The sequence below is a fragment of the Dipodomys spectabilis genome, unplaced genomic scaffold (assembly GCF_019054845.1).
Source record: "Dipodomys spectabilis isolate Male_0828 unplaced genomic scaffold, ASM1905484v1 ptg000092l, whole genome shotgun sequence".
NCBI classification, from domain to species: domain Eukaryota; kingdom Metazoa; phylum Chordata; class Mammalia; order Rodentia; family Heteromyidae; genus Dipodomys; species Dipodomys spectabilis.
The window spans coordinates 270,581-295,930 of NW_024870769.1; the positions used below are offsets into that span (position 1 = coordinate 270,581).

Sequence of the window (25,350 nt, forward strand, 5' to 3'; positions counted from 1 at the left end):
TATCTGTTCATTCTTCTTGATGGATGAATAAAATTCCATAATATATATATACACACACACACATATATGTATATATTCCTATATACATGTATGTGTATATATAAAATCAGTCATATTTTCTTGATCTATTGTAGGACATCTGGGTCATTTCTATAACTTGGCTATGGTGAATGGCACAGCAATGAAAATGGGTATGCAAGTGTTTTCATTGTATCCTTCTATAGTGGTTGCACTAATCTACATTTCTCACTAACAGTGCAATAGAGTTCCCCCACTGCATCCTTGCCAGCATTTGTTGTTGTTTGTACTCATGATAATGGCCTTTCTTACTGGAGTGAGATAGAATTTGTATAGTTTTGGTTTGCATTTCCTTTATAACCCAGAGATGTTGAACCATTCAAACTTCTTCTGAGAGGGATCTATTTAGTTCTTTTGTTTTTTGGTAGGTGGGGGTTAGTTGTGGGGCTTGAACTCAAGGACTAGGCATTGTCCCTGAGCTCTTTTGTTCAAGGCTAGCACTCTGCCACTTTGAGCCACAGTGCCACTTCTGTTTCCTGGTGATTAATTGGAGATAAGAGTCTCATGGACTTTTCTGCCTGGGCTGGCTTTGAACCACCAACCTCAACTCAGTCTCCTGAGTAGCTAGGATGACAGGTATGAGCAACTGGCGCCTGGCTTGCCTGTTTATTAATTAGATTATTAATTCTTTGGGGGTTTCATTTTTTGATTTCCTCTCAATGAGTTGCATTTTCTGGTTATTAAGCCCTGTCAGACCTTTAACTGACAATGATTTTTCCCTTACACTGTCTTTTTAGTTTAGTTACTATATCCTTAATTGTGTTGAAACTTTTTAGTCTGTGTAATCCCATTTGTGGCTTCTCCTATTTGCTAAGTCCTTGGAATTTTCAGGAGGTTGTAGTTTTATATTTTGAACAAGTTTTGTTTTAAATATTTTTGGAATTCACCAGTAGAGCTATTTTTAGTTGATTTTAGACTTTTCTTATAGGTGATTGTGATGATTAATTCAGTCTCTTAAGTTTGGTTTGATTGGATGTCCTTTTCTTTAGTAAATTTTGTGTCTTTCTATGAATTTGTCCATCTCACCTAAATTATTGGCATAATGTAAAACGTTTATAACCTTTAATTTTTGTAAGGCTCGTGGTAACTTTCCCTTTTTTGTGATTCAATTTAGTAACTCTTCCCTTTTTTTATCCCCCCTTACTGAAGTTTATTTTGTTGACCTCTAAGAATCTGTGTTTGGCATTTATTCTGTTTCTACTTAGAGCTTATTCCTCCTGTTTCTTCCCATGCTTCTATCTGGCTAACTGTCCAATCTAAAATTTAGCCAGATGTCCAAAGAACCTATAAATCTTTCCCCAGATATTTTCTGTGACAATTTACTTGTTTTGAAAGCACTCTTTGGCTTGAACTTCTTCAACTTTGTTTCAGTTTTGTTGCAAGTATTAGTTCCTTTTGGGAAAGACTTGGAGCTCTGATGGTATGCTTCTCATTCTGGCCATAAGTACTGAGTTATGTTTCTCAGACCTAGAGACTAGACAGTAGCACATTTCTGAGTAGCACTCTGTTCTAGGAACTGAGTGCTTGGAAACTGAGTAGTAAGGCTGCTGCAGGGCTATTGCGAGGGCAGAAATAGAGCTCTCCCATCTTAGAAACTCTTATTGTGTGACTTGAACAGGCCAGGGCCCACCTTAACCATAACATTTTTGTTTTTTTCTGTGTTTGTTCTGAGGCTTGCGCTCAAGGCCCTGGGCACTGTCCTTGGGTTTTTTTTCCTAAGGCTAGCCACAGTTCCCCTTCAGGTTTTTAGTGGCTAATTGGAGATGGAGTCTCATGGACTTTCCTTTCTGAGCTGGCTTTGAGCTATGACCCACAGATCTCACCCTCCTGAGTAGTTCATGATTACAAATGTAAGCCACCAGTACCTGACCACCCATAGCACTTTTATTATGCCACAGCCAAAGTAGAATTTATGCCCCTGGGTTGGATGCTGGGTGGAAGAGAGAGTCATACTTTGAGTTACACTCACCTGGAATTTAGCCTTAGCAAGGTGCCTGGGGGTAGTATAGAAATGCTATGTTCTGCCCCTCCTAGGGAGATACCCCTCTGACTGGGAATTAGGAGGAAGGGGAATCGTGTTCCTGGGTACACCATTTTATAATTTCCCCCTGTCATGGACGTTGGAGAGACAAGGCAAGGAGTAAGTCTTGATTTAGAGCCACAGACTTTCACTGTACTTACCCAGAGCTGTTAAAGTTCTTGTTTGCTGTTATTTGTTCCTGGGCTCATGTCCAAATACTTTAAATGGTATTTTTGTTTGTTGTTTTATAATTTTCACCACTTTTGCTGGGAAATTCAGTCTGTGGAACTCCTTACACTATCATGCTAGAAGTAAAACTCTACACTTTTGATTGGAATTAGCCTGCTTTTGGTATGTTAGAGGAAACTTTGAAGGGCTTGACAAGTTTCAAGAAATTATTTTCGCTGGATGTGGTCGGGCATGGCTATATTTAAAAAACTTCAGAGGAAGGAGTAGGAGGACCTTAGAGGAAGGAGGATGGTGAATCCAGTGATAGCCAAGGCTACCTAGAGAAACCCAGTCTAAAAAATAACCAAGGGAAAAGCTTACTAGGGAACGAATATGTTCTGTAGTAAACATAAGCTCTGAGGTCAGTATATTTTAATGGCAGTTTTGAGTTGAGTACTCAGCTCTCTTTTTTTCTTCTTCTAATTTAAAGTTTTCAGACTTCGTACTTGCTTTATGATCAACCTTATCCAGAAAAGCATCACTTAATCCTGTTAAGTCCCTTTTATTTCTTTGAGAAGTAGAAGCCCAGTTTGGAAAGTGTAATGAATGTGTTGTTATTTTTGTTAGGGGCAGTAATGAACCAGGAAAGAAGAAACAACATATCTGCCATATTGAAGGGTGTGGGAAAGTTTATGGCAAAACATCTCACCTCCGAGCACATCTCCGCTGGCATACTGGGGAACGGCCTTTTATATGCAACTGGATGTTTTGTGGCAAAAGATTCACAAGGAGTGATGAGCTTCAGAGACATAGAAGAACCCATACAGGTTAGTTGCTTTATTTTACACCTTGTACCTTTTTATTTATTTTTTCTAGTGCTCCCATGAAAGTTGTAGTGGTAGGTTAGCTATTACATTGGAAATAGGCAAATTGAAACAAAAGAATTCACTATAATGATTATGTAGTTGATGTTGAAGATAAATTTTTTTTTAACTAATGTCTTAAGATACATTATATACTCCTTTTTACATGACCTAGAATTGCTTAAATAGATAAGAATGAAATTGCATTATGATGTTAATGATGAACTTGGGTTTCTTTTTGGCCTTTACAAATCCAGAAAATTCATCAAAATACCAAGACTCATATAGCATGTAGGCATCTGACTGTTACACAGATTGGCAGCTGTCGATACTATATTTTCTGTTGTTTTTTTTTCGGTAAAACAGCTTACTTTACATAGTCAGTATTGAACACAACTTTTCAGTATATTTTTACTACCTGCACACATTATCATGAATCTATATAAAAGAATATTTTGTGTGGATTATGAAATGTTGCATAAATGATTCATTACAGAATAATTCTAATCACTATGGTTTGAGATTTATGTAAGTTCATTTATGTTTGTTGCATGTATGCATTTCTTTTAAGAGTGATGAAGTATTCTGCCAGGTGCCAGTAGCTCACATCTGTAATTCTAGCTACACAGAGACTGAGACCTGTAAGATCCAGGTCCAACACCAGCTTGGGAGAATTATCTGCAAGACTCAAGTCTCCAGTTAACTAGCAAAAATCCCGTCTGGCTCTGCACGTACTTTTATAATAACTAAAAAAATAATTCTAGGCTGGAATTATGGCTCAAGTGGTAGAGCACCAGTTGTGAGCAAGACAGCTGGGCAAACATGAGGCCCTGAATTTAATCCCCAGTGTTGGGGAAAATAAGAAGCTTTGTAATATTAAATCACATGACTACTGTTAATCCATTTCCCACATTATTAAGGCTGTTGCTAAGTATTTTGTTGCTAGAAAGTAGGAAACATGCATATGAAGTGGAATTATTTATTGAATCATAGGAAATCTTATCAGTTTGGTTATAGATAATAGCTAGACAGTCTCTAAAGTGACTAGTTTATAATCTCTACCTTGCTAGTGTGATTAGTAGTTTCCACTTAACTGTGTGCTCATCAGGCTTGTCAGACCTCAGGAGTTTTTGTCTAATTAATATGATTCCTATTTTTTAAAATTTGTGCTTTTAGTGATTATCAGTGAGATGAAGCAGCTTGTAATGTGTGTATTAGTTTCATTTTTTTCTGCTCATTATTCTGTTTCTTATTCATTTGGATTGCATTCTCTTTTATTTTTTTGTTTTTTTTTAAATGGTATTGATATTTGAATTCAGCTCCTCTCACTTGCTAGTTTAATGCTACCACTGTACCAAGCCTTCATTCCTTTCTTTTTCTTATTTATATAATTCATATGTTACAGTTTTACCCTATATTTGTATTATCTTTTGTCATATAAAAGTTTCACACTTTAGATATAAACCTTCTATTTTATTTTTTTAATTATGAAATTGTCTTCTACTCCAAGTGTTTTTGGACTTTTTTTTTTTTTTTTTTTTGTCAGTTGTGGAGTTTAATCTTGGGACTTGGGGACTGTCCATGAGCTCTTTTGCTCAATGGTAGCTAGCACTCTACCATTTTGAGCTACAATGCCACTTCCAATTTTCTGGTAGTTAATTGGAGGATAAGAATCTCATAGACTTTCCTTCCTGGGCTGGCTTTGAACCTTGTTCCCCAGATCTCAGCCTCCTGAGTAGCTAGGATTGCAGGCATGAGCCACCACAACCAGTGGGTTTTTTTGGTTTTGTTTTTTGAAATTTAAAAAAAAAAAACATTTTCTTCTGATAGCGTTATGAAGTTTTCCTTTTGCTTGTTTTTCTTAAACATCATGAATTTTTAGTTTTAGTTTTATTAGTATATGTTAGTTGTTAAATGGGGTTTTCATTGTGACATTTCCACACATATAAACAGTGTGACCCTGTACATTATCCTTACTCTCCCCTATCCTTCCATCATCATTGCTGTATTTCATACATGCAAATATATTTCTTTGACCATATTTACACCAATTTACCCTCTTCATTAGCCCTTCTTCCTCCTGCTTATGTCCTCCCATCTGATCTATTTCATGTTCTTGAACTTTCTTTTTAAAGCGTATTAATTACACCAAAGGCTTTCACTATTTTAGAGCTACATATATTATATTTTGTTCAGAATAATCCTCCATTTTGCTTTCTTTCCCCCCTGCCCCTCCTGAAATTTTTATTGACAGCTTTCATTGACGTTTCTCAAGCCATTTGCAGTGAAACTTGCATCCTCCATCTTTCTTTGCAGCATTCATCCTCCGTCTTTTTTTCCCGTTATCTTCCTACATCAATAGTTGCAATCAAATTCTGTGTGTGTGTGTGTGTAAATTTGTGTGTGTGCATGTGCGTGTGTGTGGTATATATGCATATTGATAAATATATTCTTTAGGTCTAGTTTCTCCATGTGAATGAAAACAAAGTTTGGCTTATCTTGTTCAACATGATGTTCTCAATTTCCTTCCATTTTTCTTTATGTTTACATAATATTCTATGGTTTATTTGTACCATGTCCCTTACCCATTCAACTGTTGTTGAGCACTTCAGCCAATTCCATCCTTTGGTTATTGTGAACAGTGCTGCAATAAACATGGCTCTGCAAGTATCATTCATGTATGATTTGCATTTCTTCAGATATACACAATAGTAGTATGGCAAGGGCATAAGGTAGGTCTAGTTTTAGTTCTTTGAAGAACCTTTGTACTGATTTCAGTAATAGTTGTGCTACTTTACATTTCTACAGGCAAATATTCCTTTTCTTCTCATTCTTGCCAAATTTGTTGTTCGTTTTCTTGATGGATGCAATTCTGACGGGATGAGATGGAGTTTTAATGTGGTTTTTAATTTGCATCTCCTTTGTAGCTAAGGATTTTGAACATTTCTTCATGTATCAGCCATTTGTATTTCTTGTGAAAACTGTTAGTTTGCCCATTTAATAGTTGGGTAATTTATTTGTTCTTTTGCTGTTTAATTTGAGTTTTTTGTTTATTGTGGATATTAATCCATTATCTGTTAAATAACTGGTAAAGATTTTCTCCCATTCAGTAGGTTGTCTTTTGGTTCTGGTAATTGTTTTCTTTTTTGTACAGATGCTTTTTAATTTGATGCAGTCTCAATTATCAATTGTTACTCTTATTTTCTAGGCACTTGAAGTTCTATACTGCAAATAAACACTTGTGCCTGTAACTTCCAAGATTTCCGCAATGTTTTCCTGTATTAGATTTACAAATTCAGATCTTAATTTAAAGATATTTATCCTTTTGAATTTGATTTTTGTACAGGGAGGTGTAAGGGTCAAGTTCAGTTTCCTGCAATTGGATAATCAGTTTTTCGAGCACCATATGTTGAAAGTTAGATGGTTCTATAGATGTGTGGTTTGGTTTCCTGGTCTTCTCTAGTGTTCCTTTGGTCTTTAGGTCTGTTTTTCTGCCAGTACCAGACTGGTTTTGTTATTATGGTTCTATAGTATAATTTGAAGTCTGGTTTGTGAGGTCTCCAATGTTGCTTTTTTTACTCAGAATTCCTTTTGCTATTCAGGGTTTTTTAATGTGTCCATATTAATGTCTGGTTTGATTTTTCTGTTTCTGTTAAGAATGACATTGGGACTTCAATGTATATTACATTGAATCTGTAAGTTGTTTTTGGCAGTACTCTTCTGTCACTCCATGGACATTGAGTGTCTCTCAATCTTTTGGTGTCTTCAATTTCTTTCTTTAAGGTTTTATACTTTTCATTGTAGAAGTCTTTGACTTCCTTGGCTAAGTTAATTACTTAGGTGTTTTATTGTTGCTGAATATAACTATTTTCTCGATTTCTCTTTAAGCCTATTCATTGTTGGTTTATAGACTAGCTATTTTTTTTAGGTATTGATTTTACATATTGCTGTGTTGCTGAAGGCATCAAATTTAGAAGTTTTTGGTATTATCTGTAGAGTCTATTCTCTGCCTATTTCAATCTTTATTTCTTTCTTCTGGCTTATTTCTCTGGCTAGGAATTCTAATACTACATTGAAAAAGAGTAGGGAGAGTAGACATCCTTGACTCTTTCCCCTAGTTTTTTTTTTTTTTTTAATTTTTCCTCTAGGTTTCTTTTATATAACGTTTATTAAGTTCCTTCTGTTTTTAGTTTCTTTAAAAATTTTATTATAAAAAAGGGCATTGAATTTGTCAAAGGCTTTTACTGTGTCAGATAAGATCATTTAATTTTTTTTTTTTTTTTACCCTTAATACAGTAGCAGTTCTTGAACACTATACCTCTTGCTCCTTACTTGGCCTTTTTTTTTTTTTTTTTTTTGATGTCTTTTTTTTTTTAATTTTAATTTTTATCTACCAGATGAGCCATGCTACTAGCATGATGGTTATGTAGTGTTTTTTTTTTAATTTTTGTTCTGTTTATGTAATGTGTTACATTTATTAATTGGCATATGTTGAACCATCCTTGCTTCCCTTGGATGAAACAAACCTGATTATGGTTTATGTTCTTTTTAAGATACTATTGAATGAAGTTGGCAAGAATTTAACTGAGAATTTTTATGTTGGTATTCAACAAAGATCTTGGTCTGTAATTCTCTTTTTTTGTTGTTACATTTTAATTTATAGAATGAATTTGTTATCATTCCTTCCCTTTCTATTTAATGGAAGAGTTTGAGAAGTTTTGATGTTTTAAAGGATTGAGTAGAATTCTACTATGATGATTCTATTTGGTTTTGAAGGTTTTGTTCTTGTTGTTGTTTTGAGACTATTACTGATCAATCTCATTGCTTGTATTTGATTTTTTTATAATTATGATAAAGTTAAATTACAATTATTTTTAAATTATTTTTCTTCTGTATTGAAAACCATTTTTCCCTTTTGTAAAATTCTTATTTGTGGTAGTTGAGGTTCAAATCAAGTACCGTGTACACTAGACAGGCTCTCAGTCATTTGAGTCCCATCCTGGTCCTCTGCCTTAGTATTTCCAGAAAAAGTCTCACTTGTCCTCTCACTTTATACCTCCCCAGCATCAGGGATGGTAGTAACACCACATATTATGCCTAGCCTTTTCATTGTGAAGGAGGTATTATGAACATTTGCCCAGCCTGGCTTCAAACCATGATCTTCCCAATCTCTAACTCCCAAATAGCTAGGATTACAGACTTGAGCCACTTTGCCTGCCATGGAAAGCCATATCCTAATTTATTCCAATCAATTTATAACAACACTTTTCTGATATACTACACCCCATTACGTATGGCTCATTCTCTGAGTTCTGTATTTTGAAGCTTTAAATAAACATTTTTTAATTTTTTTTATTACAAAGGTGTATGGAGGACTAACAGTTATAGAAGTTAGGTTAAAAAGTACATTTCTTTTTGCACAATGTTACTACCCCTTCCCTTGCTTTCTCTCAGTCTTTCTCTCCCATCCCCACCCACAAGTTGTGTAGTTCATTTTCAATATGGTGTCTAGTGGGTACCACTATTGATTTGTTCACCCTTTATCCCTCCATTTTTGTGTCCACCTCTTACCCTTCCAAAGACAGATAAATGAACAAGCAAGGCAAAAAGAAAAGAAAAACAACAACAAAGAAAAAAACCTCATTTCCATTTACTGGCGTTTGAAGCTTTTATATACTTGTCAGTTCCTATTCCAGTATCATACTATTTTAATTCCTGCATGCTATATTAAGTTTTGACATGTGATAGGGAATTAAAAAAAAAATTTGGATCTGAACTCTCACCCTCTCTATTGAGAACATGTCTGGTTCATATTCATTATTTGACTTCTGAATAAATTAATTTGAATAAATTTTGACATAGGCAAACATTTGCGTGGGTACATGTGGAATAAAAGGGAGATTAAAACCAATATTTTCTTAATAGGCTACCATGCATTCAATAAACATGAATGTACTAGTTCATTTGATTGTAAGAACAAAGGTGTGAAATTAAAAAAAATAGCTCCACATAAAGATTAGAAAATAGTCTCAGAGAGCTGTGGTTGGAGCTCAGTGGTAGAGAGTTAAAACTATGAACTTCTGAAAAACATAAAAAAATTCCATATTCTATGGGGCTTCTAGTCACCTCACTACTCATTGTCAAATATGATGTGAATATGTTTGTTCTAGAAAAGCATTGTCCTCTTATATCCATATGAGAAGATGCAATGTTTCTCCCTTGGTTAACAGAGGGGCAAGTCAGAGAAGCCAAAAAAAAAAAAAAAAATCAACACTTGTTTGATTTGGAAAGTCGCATTGTGATTGCATCATTATGTTTCAGAAAAAAAAGTTTATAAAGTCCTCTAAGTCACACATCTACACTCACAAAACATAAAACAATTTATTAAAGTGTTTAGATTACTGATTTGAATTTTTAAAAATATGATCATTAATCCATATCATTGTTCATCATCTAGTAGCTTAATAATTCAGAATTAAATTTATGCTTATTGTTACAAAGTTATTTAGTTAAAACATGTTAGAGACTAGGGATGTAGCTTAACTGAGTGCCTGCCTGTGTGCCTGAACAAAACATGGTAATGCTAAAAAATTTATCCGTTTGCTAAGTATCAGCATACTTACAAATGTGTGGTAGTTTCTAAGTGCTTATTTGTTGAAATCAATATGAAATAAATGTTCATTAAGCAAAGAATATATACTGAAACCTTGATTATTCATGGCAAGGACTATTTAATGTCTTGCCTCTACTACTAGTACAAATACATTGATTCAAAATAAATGAATAAAAGAGTTGTTATTAATCACTGATGAAAATAATGAAGATCTGTTTACTTTTAGAAGAAAATGTGAGTTCTTCAAAATGATACATGTGTGCATACTTTAAAAAATCAAATTTTGCTGGGCGCTGGTGGCTCATGCCTGTAATCCTAGCAACACAGGAAGCTGAGATCTGAGGATCACATTCCAAGCCAGCCCAGGCAGCCGAAACCACCAGAAAACCAGAAGTGATGCCTGTGGCTCAAGTGGTAGAGTGCTAGCCCTGAGCTGAAGAGCTGAGGGACAGCACCCCATGCCCAGAGTTCAAGCCCCATGACCAACAAAAAAATTTAAAAAAATTAAATTTTGTAAAAGACCTTACAGTGGTGAGGAAGCTCTTTTTCCATTTCCTGTTCTCCCCAGGAAAAAACTTTCCTTCCCCCAGTACTGGGAATTGAACTTGGAACCTCATACTTAACTAGACATGGATTATCTCTTGAGCCACATGTCATTCCTTCTGCTCTTTATTTTTTGGATAGGATCACAAGCCTTGAACAATTTCTGCATTTTGTTTTTCCTCTGAGGACTATCACATATATAAATAATATATTAAAGGTTATATCTTGATTATTAATATTAGTCACTGCCTATTGACTTAATTGTTTTAAGAGTTAAGAATTTAATGTGTTTTGCAGCATTTGAAAGTACTGTTGTTTTGTATTGGATAAAGACATATAACTTGGTGGTGGAGTGTGTTAGGATGTATAAGGTCCTGGGTTTGAGTTCCAACATCACAAAAAAAGAAAGAAAGAAAAATTGTTATATAAAATGTTTTGCAGGGCCTGGTGGCTCATGCCTGTAATCCTAGCTACTCAAGAGTCTGAGATCTAAGGATCGTGGTTCAAAGCCAGCCTGGGCAGGAAAGACAGTGGCTCTGTGGCTCAAATGGTAGAGCGCTCACCTTGAACTGAAGAGCTGAGATTGTCCGGGCCCAGAGTTGAAGCTGTTTTGCAGGGCTAACAGTACTCTTGATTCACCACTTTATAATGTGAATGTTACTATGTGTCCTTCATTTCCCATCCTTGTTACCTCTGAATGTTTCTCATCTAAAAGTTTTCCATTTCTTTCTCTTGAAATTAAAATGCTTGTATTTTCTTCACTAAGCACTAATCTCTGCTTAGTGAAGTAGCAAATTATTTGCATTATGACTATGAATGTACTGTTTTAGGTTTCTTGGTTTCTTAATTTCTTTTTTATTCTTGCATTGTCTTCATCACCTTTCTCCCTCAGTTATTTTTTTTCAAAAATAATCAGTTTCACATACTTTGCCCTTATTGTAGAGTTGTGCCATGTTTCTTATTGATTGGGCTTGGACTGATTCTTCTATGGTATTATTTATTGGATAGTTGTAATCTTGAGATTTTTCTCTTTTTTTTAAATGGGCTTGAACACAGGGCTTCATGCTCTTGCTTGACTTTATGGCTCATGGCTAGCACTCTACTACTTGAGATGTGCCTTTGATTCTAGCTTTTTGCTAGTTACTTGGAGATAAGAAGTTCTTGAATTTGTCTGCCTAGACTGGTGTCAAACCTAGAGTCTCAGATCTCAACCACCTGAGTAGCTAAGATTATAGGCTTGAGACTTACCTTCCCTGGTTTGGATCTCTTTTTGGCTCTCAAGAGCTCATACTTTCATTTTTCTCAGTTTACTCCCTTGGTTGCTGGAAAACGTTGTGAGATGCTGGCTAACATAAAGAAAAGTGATTTTGTTTGTTTGTTTGAATTCAAGACCTAGTTCTGGCTAGAGTGGCACTCTGCCATTTAAGCCATGCCCTAGAGTTTATAACTTTCTGCAGGAAACAGGTTGACTCTGCTTGAAGATGTTCCCTTGTTTGATCATTTCTATTCTAGTTTTCAGAAAGAGCAATGAAATTGTTTTGTTGATGACATTCTTCCCTGTTCTTCTTGTTATAGATTTCACCACCACCCCCTTTTCACCTAACAGGTATCTTGATGGGGTGAACAAATGAACAGTTATGATTATATTGCTGTATTAAATCATAAATATATTATTAATCATAATAGTTAAAATGATATTACCAAATGAATATAATTTGAAATAAATGTAAATATTTGATATGTTCATCTATTAGTATAGTTTTAACTTTTTTGAATATTTTGTTATAAACATTGCACACTTACTGGACTACTTATTTGTCATTCATTCTTTGCTGAACAATAGATAGTCTAGGCCTGTTTTCTGATGATGATAAAACAAGGTTATATCTTCAACCATGTATTTAGTTCTTTCACACTAGCTAAGAAAAACTCCAAAAAACGCAATCTAAAAACTTTTGTACAACTGAAAATGGGTTTTTCATGTACTGTAATGATATTATTTCATGAAATGTGGTAACAAATTATTGTATTCAAAATATAGCTTCATATAAACTTATGTGTAAATTTGTAATTGCCACTGATTATAAACTTAAGCAGAAATGAAAGATTGGAATTTCTATATTTCTAAATATGGAGAACTATGTATGAATAGATTAAAACTGAAACACTATTGGTTGTATTGAAGTTTTAATCTAGAATTATTTATTTATTTATTCTTTTTGTCAATTGTGGGACCTGAACTCTGGGCCTGGGAGCTGTCTCTCAGCTCTTCAGCTCAAAGCTAGCACTCTACAACTTGAGCCACAGCACCACTCTGGCTTTTTCTGCTTCTGTGGTACTGAGGAATCGAACCCAGGGCTTCATGCATGCAAGGCAAGCACTCTACCACTGAGCTACCTTCCCAGCCCTCTAGAATTGTTTTATATAGATGTTTAGTTAATATCAAAACTGGTGCCTTTGAATCTCAGCCAAAATTGATAAATCTATCTCAGACTGTTTGCATTAAATACAAAAAAACTCTGGATAGAATGTGATATTTTTAAGTATCTAGATGATGGTGAAAGGTAAGCAATATCACACAATTGCAATAAAATCGAACTAGAATAAGTGCACAACTGAGATTAGTTTCACAGATTTTTCTCCCTTCTTTGTCTATCAGGTTTGATCTTGTACTGCATAGCAGATTCAGACAGGAAAAAAAATGGTAGGAGAAACTTCCTGTATCTAGCTAGAAAAGCAAGCAAGAGCCTTTGTGCTTCAACGCCAGTGTCATTTGAAGACTGTACTGCAGTAGTTTCAGCATAGAAACCCTAAAAGTCTTTTAAAATACTCAGATCTGTGCTAGAGTATCCAGGAATGGGACTTTTATTTCTCAGTTAATTTAAGTGGGAGGGTTGTCATTATTTTTCCCTTACATAATTTTTCCTTCAAAGCTAATCCCATGTATACTGTAAGTATAACGTAGTATAGGAGGCCTCAGAGAAATCTGGCTGGGTGACTATAGGAACCAGATAAAGGGGAGAAAGCATGTTAGAATGTGTGGAGGAAATTTTGGAGACAAAGAAAAATGGATCACATATTCTGTATGTAAACCAAGAAGTTCTGGTCTCAACTTTGAGTTGTATCTGTGCATAGGACACACACAAAGAACCATTGCAAAAATACCAACACCTAATTCCCATATCAAAGCCTTTGTAAAATGAATTGATGTTGAAACACAAGGCAGCTTTAAGAAAGCAATATGAAATGTTGATCTGAATGTATATGGACTGATTTGCCTGCTGTTACACACACACACACACACAATTTCCAGCGTTGTTTTAGTAGACTTATAGTCTCCACAACATAATATCCAAATGTCCAGATTACAGTCCAAAGTTGTTGAACATTTTATGAACCAAGTATAGTTGACTATTTCTCAAAGGAAAAGAAAATCAGCAAATACCAAAATGATCCAGATTTTGAAACTTGTAAGACTGAGAAGTACCTATTGTAACCATGTTCCATGCTTCATGGAATAGAAGTAAACATAATCAAATGCATAGAAAGGAAAAAATTCTCAGCAGAGAAGTTGGAACTCTTAAAATAGAACTAGGAACTGGCACTGATGGGGGTTCACACATGTAACCCATTAACTACCCCAAAAAAGCTGGAAAAAGAGATATGGCTCAAGTGATAGAGCAGTACCCTCAAGCAAAACAGCTAAGGACCCAGGCTCTGAATTCAAGTCCTGCTACTGGTGCATATATGTGTGAATGTGTGCATACACACACGCACATACATTGAGGAGAGAGGGGAACTAGGTGGAAATTAATTGAAAAAGATACAGTATTCAAAGTAAAAAAGTATCAGGTGCTCAATAGACAAATAAAAGAGGAAAGGGTGAGTGAGGTTGAAATAACATCACTAGAAATTAGAAAATTTGAAAAACAGAGGAAGAAGATTGGGGAAATAAAAAATGAACTGGAGTAATCTTAGCTACAGGAGACTAAGATCTGAGGAGTAAACTACCAAAAAACCTGAAAGTAGAACTGTGGCTCAGGTGGTAGTGCACTAGTTTTGGGCAAAAGAAGCTCAGAGACAGCACCTAGGCCCTGAGTTCAAACCCCAGGACTGGCACAAAAAAAGAGAAAGAGAATGAAAGAAAAGAGAAAAGAACAGGACCTATAGCAATAAAAGATCTAAAATGTGTGTCTTTGAGCTTCCATAAGAAAGGAGATTGCTGTAGGGAAAAATTTGAAATGGCTGGGATTTCCCATAGTAGATATCAAATATAGATTCAGGAAGCTCCTTGAATTCCAAAAAGGAACTGGAAGAAAACTGAAAAAGAACTTCCTGGACTTATAATCAGTCTGCAGAAAATAAAAAATAAAGAACAGAAGGCAAAAGAAAAATGACACATTTTTTTATATATGATAGACTAAAAATCTGAGTGATAAGCAGATTTCTCCTCAGAAAGTATGGAGACCTGCAGGAAAAAACTGTAAACCTATCACTTTAGCCAATAAAAATATCCTCAGTAATCAAAGCAAAATAACAACATTTTTAAATAAAAGAAAACTAAGAAGATTTGAAATCTTCTAAAAGAAATGCTAAAGTTGTTCTTAATGTTAAAAATAAATGTTACTAGAAACTAGAAATTAAATAATAAAAGTTAAAAATATAACTCAGAAGTATTAGTTCCATATCTGACAAAGTCTTCTAGACTTTATTCTATATATTACAATATTCAAATAATCCAAAGGAAAAGAAGTAACCGAAGAATTAGAAATGAATATAGGAATGGAAAACAAGTTAGGAGGATAGGCTTAGTTCTAGTCAAATTAATAATGAAATGCAAATGGTCAAAACATTAATTTAAAAGAATGGGATTGTTGGTTGGCTTTAAAATTTGCTTTAAAAGAATACTTGCTAGGCGCTGGTGCATGCGCCTGTAATCCTTAGGAGGCTGAGATCTGAGGATCATGGTTCAAAGCCAGCCAAGCAGGAAAGTCTATGAGGTTCTTATCTCCAATTAACCACCAGAGAACCGGAAGTGGCACTATGACTCAAGTGGTAGAGCATTTACCTTGAGCTGAAGAACTCAGTACAGTGCCAGGCTCAGAGTTTAAGTCCCACAAATGACCAAAAAAAAAAAGCATACTCCATACATTAAAACTTACTCTAAAGTGTATTCTAGCAGAATATATATTCAAGAATACAAGGAAGACTATATTTTGGGCCATAGAACACACCATAATAAATCATACAAAGTGTGATTTCAAGTTGTATGCCAGTGATTTATGCCTATAATCTTAACTGTTCAGGAGACTGAGATCTAAAGAATTGTGGTTCAAAATAGAGTCAGCAAAGAAGTCCTCAAAAGTCCATTTCTAAAAATAACTAGCAAAAAAGCAGACTGGAATTCTAGCTCTTGTGGTAGAATATCAACCCATCAAGTAAGCACTGAGTTCAAAACCTGTTACTGACAAAAAAATAAGAAATAAAGCATGCTTTCAGATTATAATTGAGCTAAACTTGAAATATAAATAACAAAAATATCCAACTGGGAATTAAACAGCACATTTCTGAATATTCCCTAGGTCAAGAAAAGTCTCGGGAAATTAGAAAATACCTTCAACTGAAAGAAAATACAACATAATTAAATTTGTAGAATGCAGGTAAAGCAGTATTCAAGTGAATTCATAACACTAAGTCCTCCCATTGATTTTTATATTAAAAAAATTTAGCTAGGCACTACTTGGCTCACACCTATAATCCTTGCTAATCAGGAGGCTGAGATCTAAGGATCTCAGTTTAAAATCAGCCTAGGTTGGAAAATCCATGAGAGTCTCATGCTCAGCTACCAAAGAAGCTGGAAATAGAACTGTGGCTCAAATGGTTAGAGTGCTAGTATTGAGTAGAAAAGCTTAGGAACAGTGCCCAGGCCCTGAATTTATGCCCCCAGACCAGTGTGCACTTGCGTGCGTGTACACGCTTACACACACAAAATTTTAAGTTAATCATTAAAAACTTTTCACTTATAAAATGAAAATCCAAAACAAAGTTAAATAAAAAAGGAAAATAAACTGAATCGGTAGGGTGGGCAATCAAACAAACATCTGGAAGAGAATTGGAATGTGGAGTTTGTTGCCATTTGGTTGACACATCCTTTCCCACTCCCCTACCCTCTGGAAGTAGTGCTAGGCATCAGACCCTGGGAAGGTATCATGCATGTGCTATACCACTGAGATAAACTGTACTCAGCCCCTCAACCCCAAATCTGGTTTGCTGAAGTACTCTAGCCAGTTTATTCTGGAACCTTTATCAGCATCTCAAAAATAGATATTAAATGGTCAATAAACAAATATTGTATATAACTCTCCCCCTTACATTTCAGAAGTATCTCTTTAAAAAGGTATGTATCTGCCAATACCTGCTTGTGAAGAAATAGGCAAGGGTTAGAGCAGCAAAATTAAGTTGCACATGATTTCAGTACAGCTAGAGAAGTCAAACTAGCCCAGCGATAACTTCATTTAAAAAAAAATGAGAAAGAAATAGATCCCATCAATAGCCCTATCTCTATTAAAGAAATTTAGTTTGTAGTTTAAAACTTTCAACAAAGAAAACCCTGGGCCCAGATGATATTATTGTGTAATTATACAATTTGAGGAAGTATCGGGCTGGGAAGGTGGCTCAGTGGTAGAGCATTTGCCTTGCATGCCTGAAGCCTTGGGTTCAATTCCTCAGTACCACATAAGCAAAAAGAAAAAAGGCGGAAGTGGCACTGTGGCTCAAGTGGTAGAGCTCTAGCCTTGAGCTGAAGAGCTGAGGGACAGAGTTCAGGCCCCACAACCGGACCCCCCAAAAAAAAAAAAACCCCACAATTTGAGGAAGTATTTCTTCTTTAATACCAGTTCTACATAGTCTGTTTCTGAAAATGAATCATGAGGAAATATTTACCAACTCATTGTATCAGGCTCATAACAAACCAATGGTATTACTACAGAAGAGTGTTATGAATTTAAATGTTAATATTCTCAAAAAACTATTAACAAATTAAAACCAGCAATATATAGAAAGGATAATACATCAGCACTAAATAGAGTTACTCTAGGAATAAAGCCTGTTTCAACAGATGAAAACAGTTATAGACAGTATCATTTACCATATTAATGATAAAAGAAAAAAATTACATAATTACTAAAGTTCCGTGTCTATTCTGTGTTTTTTGTTGTTGCTTAGCCAGTCCTGGGGCTTAAACTCTAGGCCTGGGTGCTGTCCCTGAGCCTGTTTGTGCTCAAGGCTATCTCTACACTTGAGCCACAATATCACTTCTTGCTTTTTCTGAGTATTTTATTGGAGATAAGATTCTCATGGATTTTCCCACCTGGACTGGTTTCAAACTGTGATCCTCAGATCTTAGCCTCCTGAGTAGCTAGTATTACAGGCATGAGCCACCAGCACCCAGTTCAGTGTTTATTTTATTAAAATGATCAACAAATTGAGCTTAAGAAAACATCATAAATTTAGTGGCTTGAAATAACATTTATTATTTCATAGTTTCTTTAAGTCAGAAGTCCAACTGGGCTCACTGAAATGTCCTATTTCGCTTTTGCTGAAATGTCCTATTTAGCTTCTCATAGACCTGAAATCAAGGTGTCAGCAGGGCTGCATTTCCTCCTACAGGCACTAGAGAAAAACCTGCTTCCAAACTTATTTACTGTCAGTTAAATTCATCTCTTTGTTGTTGTTGGACTTAAGTCCCCTTCTTTGTTGGCTATCAACTAAGGGCTACTTCTGCTCTTGAAGGCTCATATTTTTCTCATAGTTGGCCACATGTCCTCCTCCAGCAACACAGGTCAGGTCCTTCTCATAGTTCTAAACTGCAGAAAGTTCTGCTTTGAACAACTCATGTAATCAGATTAGGCCCACACAGATAATTCAGAATAATTGCCCTGTATTGTCTTCCATAACTTTCGATACATGTACAAAAAACACTATTACCATGTAAACACAATGTATTTACAATTTCTAGGACATGGACATCTTTGTATGTTCATTCTATTTACCACCGTTGCTATTATCAACAGTTTTAATAATGAGATGCTTTCGTTATCAAAGGTAATCATATATTGTGAATAATTATAAAGTAAAATAGTTCTAATTATGAAAAAGACATATAGTTAATATAAGCACTGCTAACATTCTTAAAGTATACTAATAATGTTTGCTAAGGGTGGGAAAATGAAGTTTATCTGATACAACAGAAAACCTACTTCTCTGTGGGAAAGTATAATAGCCTAAAATGAGTCATATCTCTAATGAAAGTGTAATTGTACAATATGACTTGAATATTTGAGATTCTAACCACCTTTTTACTGCTTGAAACTACTTGTCTACCCACACCACTAGTGAGAAGACAGGCTTGGAAGTCTACATACTAACCAGGTCACCGGGTAGCTGGGGAGGCAAATTCCCTTATTTCTTAATTGGCATTGATAGCTCACTGCAAATAACTCTATCAATAGATGTCTTTAAAGCCAGAGATTCTTGGTTGTTTATTTTTTCCTGTCACCACTGCTTGGCACATTGTGGATTTTCTACAGGTATTTGTTGAAAAAAAGACTGAGGTTTATAAACATGGCAAAATCTGCCACTGTATATTAGTTGATACCTAAGTGCCATCATTCACATAGTCAAGTTGCTTTAAAGATTTACTGCCTTTATTTTAGATGTTACAAGAATTTTACCTAAAGCATGTATTTAACCTTTAAGTTACCAAAATTTGAAAGAGGAAAAAAAAGTTCTAAAAGTGTAAATTAAATTGCTTTTTAAAAAAAAGTCAAAAGAGAGCACATAGAAGGAGAAAGTATCTGACTCAGCAAAATTTAAGCTTGTAGCAGTTTTTCTTTTTGTAAGTCAAAAGTGGAGCAAGAGGGGGAAAAATCAGCCAAAATGGTTTTTTTTTTCTTATCCAAGTTCTACATCACACTGGAAGACATTGGTTTATTCTTACAACAATTTTGGAAGAAAAGACTAAAACCCACTGAAAATATCAGGATATATCAATTAACCAAATTTTTCTATTATGCTATATATAGAAGTAAGATGGGGGGTTGGGAAGGTGGCTCAGTGGTAGAGCGCTTGCCTTGCATGCATGAGGCCCTGGGTTCCATTCCTCAGCACCACATAACCAGAAAAAAAAAAAAAAGTAAGATGGCTTTTTAGTATCCTTTTTAGCTTTTATTTATTCCAAAGTGTAGCAGTAGTTCTACTAGGACCATTTTAAATTTCAAAGAGAATATGGAAGAATTATTTTGTGTAACAGAAACAGCATGTTTCTCCCTCTCCCCTTCATTTTGCATTTTGAAAATCACAGTAATCTTAATTTAAAGTCATTTGAAATACGCTTCTGGAGATTAAAATGGAAACCCCTTATCAATTTTAAAGAAATGCAGGCATGAGACTGGTGTTTTCAATATCATCTTCTAGCAATCCTCTTATTTATTGGGTAGGAAAATGGAGGCCCTGAATGGTTAACTTACCCTTTTACTCTTGATCACATGGGGTTTTTCTTGTACTATACTGTTTGTTTGATAGCATTTTTAAACAAAATAAAAAGAAAAGGATGTACATAGAGTAGGACCATTAAAAAAGTCCTCTGGTGCCTCATGCCTATAATCCTAGCTACTCAGGAGGCTAAGATCTGAAGATCACAATTTGAAACCAGCCAGGAGAAGGAAAGTCTGTGAGACTCTTTTATCTCTAATTAACCACCAGAAAATTGGAAGTGGCTCTATGGCTCAAAGCAGTAGAGCTCTAGCCTTGAGAAAAAGAGCTCAGGGACAGCACCTAGGCCTGAATTCAAGCCTCCAACAAAGTAATAAAAATAAAAATCCGACCACCTAACAAGTAGGTGACAAAAAGAGAATATTAAAAATTATAGCTTCATTTGCTCTTTTTCTATACAGGTGAAAAGAGATTTGAATGCCCAGAGTGTTCTAAAAGGTTTATGCGGAGTGATCATCTCTCCAAACATGTCAAAACACACCAGAATAAGAAAGGAGGTGGGACAGCTCTTGCCATTGTTACCTCGGGAGAACTGGACTCATCTGTTACAGAGGTGCTTGGCTCCCCAAGAATCGTCACAGTTGCAGCCATTTCTCAAGATTCGAATCCAGCAACTCCCAATGTTTCAACCAACATGGAAGAATTCTGAAAAGTTATTTATAACAGAGACCTCTAGTGCTGCACTTAAGTTTACACACCTCTGAAAATCTGGAAATGGGCTGGTCAAGTGGATTATAGAGTAGGAAATCATGTTTTCATTCTTGGCTTAAGTATTTTCCAGGGTTTTGTTTCAACACACCAAGTGTTGAATTAAAAAAAAAATAGTAAAAGCAAACTGATGTACTGGAAGCAGAAAAGTATTTCCTCCATACTGTAAATTGTAATTGTTGGAAGTATGTCACATCACCTTTAAACAGAATCCTCTCCCCTCTTTTAACATGTGTTGACACATTTAAAAGGACAAATCTCAGTAGTTTGCAGGCTAGACATTAGTTGGACTTTCTTTCTTTGGAAGTACTTTGTTATAAATTCAGTCAGTAATAATTTATGCATATTTCTTTTTATAGCACAGAAAACAGATAGTAAATTGATAATAGGGAAAATATATTTCCATAGCTGATTTCGGGAAAATCAACTCAAAAATAGTTTTGGCCGTCTTTTCTAAATGTTAGAAATTCTTCAGGAGTTGAATTAGGTAAGTTCCCAAAACAGTCATCTGAGATATGTCTCAGATCTTTATTACCACTACATTATAGTAGTGTGTATGCAGACAATCAGTGAAATTCAATTACTTTCTCCATTTTGGAGACAAAAGCAGAACATAGAGCTAAATCTTAGGTTAAATTTTAGATTGAAATCTTAGGCAGATGCTAGGGGGAAAAATGGTTAAAATAGAACTCATGATGGCTTCAAAAAAAATAAAGTGAAGCGACTTATTAACATACTATGCTTTAAAGTTGATTATATTCCTAACCTTAGGTTAAACTACAAAATTTGATTTAAAATGTTTATATTGGAAATACTTGCATAGATTATAAATCATTTTGTAGTTTCATATTGTGTAAATATAAGTTGCAATGTGCAGAATTCTTTATGCTTTGACTTGGTAGCCAAAGAAAGAATTATCATGCTTTTTCAAGGCCAGCAGAAACTTATTTTTAACTGCATAGTAGTTTGTTTCCTTTACTAAAAATTGGTTAGTTACATTTTGTTTTCAGTAGTGTGTTAGAAGGTTAGTTAATTTACATCTCAGTAATGTCTTTTTGTTATGTCAATAACAGAATTTCCCTAAAAAAACTAGACGGCCTAGCAAATATATAAGAGATATTATGAAGCAAAAATTATTTTTGAAAACCCAGAATACTTTTCACTCAAATAGTGACTAAAGAAAAAATATATTTCATTTATGCAAGGATCTTATTAGCAAAGTGTCTTATTAGGAAAGATGGCCAAAAGTTTGATATAAAAAAATTGATTATTTCAGTAGCTTAAATCAGTAATGATGTTTCATGTTTAAAAAAAGTATTTACACAGAATCACAATGAATGAAACTGATCATTGAAAACCAGTTTTTACCTGTTTGGTTATTAACAGATTGGTGTGGGCACTGTTTGAACATAGGTACATGTTTTCTTGTGCTTTCTCTATTATTTCAGGAAAAGTACTACTCATGAGAACTTTCTTCCAAAATTGTGATGTTTCTTGTATTTTGATGAAGGAGAAATACTGTAATGACCACTGTTTACACTATGCTCACTTTAGGCCAGCCCTTTGTAGCGTTATATAAAGCTGAAAGTCTTTTGTGCTTTCAGTTTGTATAAAAAAGCTTTGAGATTAAAGGAAAAAAATTTTTACACTGTGGTTATAAATTTCAAGTTTCTTAAAGCTTTTGTAGACTTGTAACAAAGTCTTTAAATTTTAGTTGGATTTTGTAAATTGTTTTGTATATTTTATTTAATGTACTCTTAACAACTGATGTATCTGGCTTTAAAACATCAGAATCAGTTTGTTGTTTTGTTTGGTACAGAGGAGCATTTGGTAGTGTTAATTTTAATTTTATTATATAGGAGCTGAAACATCAAATATATATTTTATCATTATGCTACACAATCAGTGCTATAAATTTTTTTATGCAAAGAACTTTCTTAATGTTTTAATCATTTTTTTCTGAGTGACACTTTTGTTGTTAATAGCAATTATGAGCACTCTGCATTAGGATTCCATGAACCTATGTGTGTTCATCAGAAATGCAAGTTATTTTTTTTAATCAACAATGAGGCCTATTATAAATTTATCAACCTGAATCTGGATAGCTTTATAGCATATAAAATATATTAATTTGTGTTAGCAGGTGCACATTTCACCCCTGAAATTAGAAATATTTTGACAGTCTATTCTGCATACCATTCTGAACCTACTTTTCTGTCTTACAAGAATCGTAAATTTCAATGTCCTTTATTTGACGCAGTGGGATATAGCTGTTAGAAGTAATAGGGCACAGATGTGCAGTAGAGCCTTGTTTAATGGCATTTCACTGTTCATTCCCTTGGCCACCGTTATAAACTTTTCTTTATTGTAATTATCAGTGCAAAGCTATGTATTTATCATGGTAGAACTCCAGTGTTAGAATAGTTTTTTCTTACAGTATACTTTCTTTGGTTAGGTTTGTGTATGTGTTGCTGATTACATTAGAACTTGATGTTAAGTCATTATTTATCACACTCTCATGAGAGCAGTAATAAAAGTGTGTAATCTAGGAGAAAAAGTTAATTTGTCAAACTTAGATAAGCATGAGGCTTAGGTCCTATTTTTCAATTTTATAACTGTTTTATTGCAACAATATTTGTATTTAAGTCTCCCATTTTAATGCCTTGTGGTGTTTTTTTATGCATGTCACTAAGTTGTCATCCCACATAAATTGATGTGCAGCATAGGGTATTAAATCTACATGATGATTTTAAAACAGAAATAGTTGATGGTAAAATGTAAATGTTTTGCAAAAATTCCTTATAAAACTTTCGTAGTAACATTTCACTTGTAAATTTTTTTTGTAAAAAAGAAAATGAAGAAAAAAAAAGATGAATCAGGAAAACAAAAAACAAAAAAAACCACCCTTGTTTCCCATAGTCTAGAATTTAGACAATTACTCTGCCAGCAAAGCCTCTGGGGCTGTAATTGACATTTTTACAGTGCTGATTTGTATAAAATTTGTTTTTTGTGGATTTGGAAATAAAATCATGTACAAGTTGTTGCCTGCAATAACAATTGCAAGTAACCTATTAAAAATTCCCTTGAGTTTAACATGTTTCATTTAATTATGTCTACTATAAAGCAGCAATAAATTGTTTGAACTATCAACCTTCTTATGACAGTGAACACTGGAAAGTCAAATGCTTCTCACCAGAAATCATACTGGCAATCTTTCTTAATTCCTGGTGTTAGGATCTGGTCACTATTTCTCTGAACATACTGCCAAAGAATACCAATTCAAAGTCCATTGACATTTATGAAAATTAAATTTTCATTTAGAGAGTTTTGCTTAAATATTTTAAAGCAGTGACCATTAGGAAATTGTAGGAAGACCTAACATAATTTAAGCACATAGAAATACTTACAAGCAATATAGGTCACACAGATGCTACCAAGTCTGTAAGTAAAAGCTGTCTTTCTCTTTTGGGAGAAGATCCACTGACATCTTGAGTGAGTTATTGCAATGACTTCAGTGAAAACACTTTCAAGCCCATAGATCTAGCAAAGCAGTCTGGGGAGAGCTGTAGAATGTTAGGCAGAAAGGAAACTAAGCTGGCTTGTGCAAAAGACTGAACAGTCTTTAGATTCTGTCATAAGCAGAGACTATATAATGTAGGGAGAAATTGCTTGAACAGCAAAACTATAAGTGCAGTTATATGTTAATGTGTGTATGCATAATATATGTTCATAATAGTAAATCTCAACCAAGGAAAAGCTAAATAATGCTATTTGGCCAAAGTATTTATATTCCTATAAATTTATCAAAATGCATTGTTAAAAGTAAAGGTGTATTTTAATTACCTGAAAAAATTTACACTTGGAAGTGTCAGAATAATACTGTTCATTGCTTTTTAAGAATTTTAATGTAGTAATGATCTGGTTTTGAATGTCTTGGAGTTTCAGCCACATGAACAGCCATGAACAAGACTGACTTACAAAGTAGGAATAATCACTTTATATAGATAGTTGGCAGATCATTGATCTATTGAGTAGAAAAACTGAAGTAGCGCTAAGAATAGTGCTACTGAAATACGGTGAAGAGAGCTTTGAGGTCATGGGGAAACATGAGTCTTTCTAAAAAGTTCAGCTGCCTTTTTATAGGGATGCAGAGAATGCAAGTCTCTGGAAGAAATGTTGAATTCTTTATTCCTCAATGATTCCAAACAACATTAAAATATTTACTGCCTATAATACCCAAGACGAATTTTTAAGGTGTGTGCTTTCATTCCTCTTAAGATCTGATTAGCATAGCCTTGGGCTCTGCTGTGATCTTCTTAGTAGCAAGTAGCAATGAGATTATTTGTGGATACCTGAGAGTAATCTCAAGTGGAAATAGAAAAACAAAGACAAGAAAGAAAAAGGAAAGGAAAAGAAGGAGCATAAAAGTCTATTTATAATGCAGACAAACACTTGATGGTGACAGCAAAGCACTGTGACAGATACCTAGGATTGGGAGTCCTAGAGTTTAGATTGGGCTCCTGGTTTGGCTACTTACTAACCAAATGTTCCTGGGTAAAGTTGCCTAATTTTTCTACATCTCTTCCTCACTGAAGAATACATACATTTAGATTAAGGTTAACTGTATCATGCATCTGACAAGTAATTTTCAATACATGAATTTGTTACTATTACAAGTTAAACTTACCAAGGGTATTTGACCAGGCATAACAAAATACCCTAAATAATGCCATAATTCATTTCTCACCGGACTGGATGCTGGGAAATCCTAAGTCAAATCCAGCAGATTTGATGTCTAATGAGAA

General features: G+C 34.5%; 1 protein-coding gene across 2 annotated transcripts in view; it reads left to right on the forward strand.

Annotated features, from left to right (window-relative positions):
- Sp4 (Sp4 transcription factor) overlaps positions 1 to 23,699 on the forward strand; it is an 86,060-nt gene extending 62,361 nt beyond the window's left edge. For both annotated transcript variants that reach the window (XM_042684932.1, XM_042684931.1), the window contains exons 5-6: positions 2,894 to 3,093; positions 20,239 to 23,699. In XM_042684932.1, coding sequence (XP_042540866.1) covers positions 2,894 to 3,093; positions 20,239 to 20,486 — 448 coding nt within the window. In that variant the 3' untranslated portion in view covers positions 20,487 to 23,699. The remainder of the gene's footprint in view (positions 1 to 2,893; positions 3,094 to 20,238) is intronic.
- Positions 23,700 to 25,350: the final 1,651 nt, after the last annotated feature.